This window comes from Lycorma delicatula, chromosome 1 (genome assembly GCF_047948215.1).
Source record: "Lycorma delicatula isolate Av1 chromosome 1, ASM4794821v1, whole genome shotgun sequence".
Lineage (NCBI taxonomy): Eukaryota > Metazoa > Arthropoda > Insecta > Hemiptera > Fulgoridae > Lycorma > Lycorma delicatula.
The window spans coordinates 101,031,190-101,034,775 of NC_134455.1; the positions used below are offsets into that span (position 1 = coordinate 101,031,190).

Sequence of the window (3,586 nt, forward strand, 5' to 3'; positions counted from 1 at the left end):
AGTATTCAATTCTTTTCCACCTGATATCGAATTTTTCGATTAAAAGTTTTCTGTTACTTTCAGTTTTACGGCATTATTTAAACGTACCTCTTTCAAAATAACAGCTGAAGTTGATTCACTGCCTTTAAAATCAATAGATGACCGAAGTTCTTGCCTTATTTTTTTAAAGGAGGTAATTCATTCTTCTTTGAATAAATTCATTAACTGTTCTTTTAACTGTACCTAAATTAAAACTGTCCAGTCCATTGACAGGTTTTGAACGTCGTTTATACTTTTTCACGACTGAGTTGTTGATTGAAGAATCATGTCTTTTTTTTCTCTTCTGAGTTTCTGAACTTGTGTTCTTGACATCCTACAAGCAGCAACAGTCCTTTCTTCGTATTTTTGAATGCCAATTATATGTTTGTCGTCAGTTAATATACCTACCTTTAGAGCTTCTTTTTTCAAAAAAATATAAACATTATTGATAATTTCATGTGCTTGACACCTAAGTTTTTTTTTCTTAACTACGGATTTATATTCTGCCATAACAAACCGCACACACGAATGAAAATAGAACAAAAATTAATATAGTAGAAAAAAATTGCGAAAAACAAGTAATTATACAATAATATATCTGCACAAAAACGCTCTCTGAATACCTTCACTGAACATGATATAAGCTGGACTAAATTTTATTTCTTTATACACACACTGTGTACTACGAATGACGAATCTAAATGCAATCGTGACGAAAGATACCATTTCTAGCTGCATGTATAAAGTTTTATAGGCCTGTACATAATATCAATCAGAGCATTAGTCGTTGGTTAAGGAGTTATTATTATTTACAAGATTGGATCATTAAGCATTTTTATACATGTAATCAACTCAAGCGGAAAGAATTGAACACACAACAATAAATGTATTGTTTGTAATTCGAAAACTGAAACACAGCTTGGAAGCACGGCTTGATAATTCGTATTTAATATCCACAAATCATCTGGTTACCCTTCGTTATGTGCAGCCAATAGAATTATGCTTGGAATTACCTGTATGTGTGACTACTTCTATTTCTAAATCAGTTACAACTTTTTTTAATTTTATTTCACTTTAATTTAGGAAACCAGATAATCTAAGAAAACAGTTATTTCTGTAGGGGTTATTTTATTGTGAAAGGCTTTTAAAACATTTTTTACTTTTTTAAGAATTTTTTGGATTTGTTTTGTGTAATGAATTGTCCTGTCCTTATAGATTTAATTCATTTGTTGATATATTTATTTATTGAATTTATTTATTTATAGATTGAATTTATTTTTTGAAATTTGTTTAATTATTTTTATTTTAAGATGAAGAATTGGTTCTATTTTTTATTCTCTTTTTTTTGCTTGTTATGGAGTTTTGATTACAAAAGTTTGAATAAACTTCAGAATTCTGAGGCAGTAGCGTTAAAAAAAAATCCAAACGAAGAAAATACATTTGTAATACAAATATTAGAAATAATTAAATTGTTATTGGACTTGATCTGAATTTAAAATGATTGCTAATAATACTAACCACTTTATCGCTTCTCTTGCTTAAGTTATGAAAATAAAAACAAATGAAAAACCTTTTTTCAAGTGTTTTTCAATCCTACAGAACAAAATGGTTAAAAACCATGCGTGCAATGGTTTCACAATGAGAAATTAAAATATTCTTGCAAATTAAAAGGTACTACATCTAATTGGTGAGTATAAAAGTAAATGTATGTTAACACACACACACGCACGCAATGTATTTTATGCACGGATTAGGAAATTACTGATAAATGAATAAATTTACTAAACATGTGCACGATTTACCGTTTACCGTAGTCTAATCTATTATCAGATACATTATTCTATCCCAGATCATAATCACCGACAAATTTAATTATTTTATTTCTTGATATCTAAATCTAAAACCGGAAAAAACTAATATCATTCATTTTACTATAACTAAGAGCACAGTAATAACTCCAAAATTCACCTTTTCACATTTTTCGGTTTTCACTGATGAAGTTTAATCACTCCAAAATTCACCTTTTCACATTTTTCGGTTTTCACTGATGAAGTCATGAAAGGTCGAGAAACACGAGAAAATAGGAGGAGGTAAACTGTTTGTTGTTTTGTGTGTGTATCTGCGTTGAGGCGGTTAATGACCTCAAACGTGGCTCCGAGGATGTCAAAATGAAAGGCCCTGATAGTATCAGTAACATCCATTCTGTTGTATGCAGTCCCGGTCTGGGGATTTATCAAAAACATTAAAAGAAATATGCTACGGTTAAAGAGAGTACACAGAAAATCCCTGTTAGGTGTAATTTCTGCATACAGGATCACATATTATGAGGCCATATGCATACTTGCGGGAGTCCCTTCCATCGATCTTTTTGTGAAAGAACGTATCGGCAGATACGATGGTAGTATAAAAGCCGTGGTTAAATCGGGCACCTAGCGTGTTTGGTAAGAACGATGGAGGATAGGAGAAAAAGTGGCCTAGGCGAGAAGATTAATACTAGACCTGGTAGTATGGAATAAGATAAAAACATGGTGACACGAGTTATTAACATGATAACTCATGTCACACAGTTGATGACGGGTCGTGGCAATTTTGAGTCGTACTTGTATGGTATTGGCAGGTGGGAGTTACCCGAATGCATGTACTGTGATGCCCGAGACACAGTAGAGCATAGACTGTTCCACTGTTCGGAGTGGGAAGAGTACCGCGGACGTGCTGGCATTAGTGGTCTAGAGCCGGAAAATCTGACGGCGTATATGCTGAATTCAGAAGACAACTGGAGAGCGGTTGAGGAATTCGCTAGGGCGACACATCGGGCTAAGGAAGCAGAGGATAGGAGGAAGGATTTTTAGTGGAATAGATGGAATCATATTTGTCAGGTATGTGAACGTCTGGTGGGGCCGCTGAATGTGGAAAACATCATAGGAAACATGCTGACGAGCGAGCACTGTTACACGCTGATCTCGTAATACGTAGCAGGGGTGATTCAGCAAAAAGATTGGGGAGTGATGGGGTGACCGTCAGCCCTCTGTGGAGTCGTCGTTCGTCTGGCCTTGCTCGAATGAGGAAGCAAGGGGACTCCTGACCCCCCCCCCCCCAAGCTGAAAAGATCGAGTCTCGGCGGGGCTGCCTCCCTGGGGGAGCCCTCATTAGAGACCAGACATCAAAGGTCCGAGTTCCGGCTACTGGATTGGGGCGGCTGGGAACGGCATAGCCGGGCCTGGTGGTCTCCTTCCCAGTGGTTAGAGGCGATGGCACCTCCCAGGACTGTTTATGCTTAAATGCGGGTCCGGCCCTGGGAGGTAGGGAAAAAAACAGAAAGTGAGTGTGTTTGTGTGAATGTGTGTGTTTTATGCGCGCGCGCGCGAGAGTGTATATATATATATATATATATATATATATATATATATATATATATTTAAATATTTGGTACGTTGTCATTTATAAATGCACCTTTAAAACTGTTTAATTATTTTCAACTAATTTTATGGTAATTTACATGCAGTACTGACGAATTCTATAATTTTTTTTCAATCATTTTTATTTATTTATGAATAAAAATAATTAAAAA

General features: G+C 35.2%; 1 protein-coding gene across 1 annotated transcript; it reads left to right on the top strand.

Moving 5' to 3' along the window:
• Positions 1 to 2,543: 2,543 nt before the first annotated feature.
• Positions 2,544 to 2,867, top strand: LOC142317581 (uncharacterized). Its single transcript, XM_075354137.1, has one exon. The coding sequence runs from the start codon at positions 2,544 to 2,546 to the stop codon at positions 2,865 to 2,867; it is 324 nt and encodes a 107-aa protein (XP_075210252.1).
• The last annotated feature ends 719 nt before the right edge of the window (positions 2,868 to 3,586 follow it).

What these genes read in the sequence shown, in the direction of transcription:
- LOC142317581 (XM_075354137.1), top strand. Translation starts at nt 2,544, where the DNA reads ATGGTGACACGAGTTATTAACATGATAACTCATGTCACACAGTTGATG.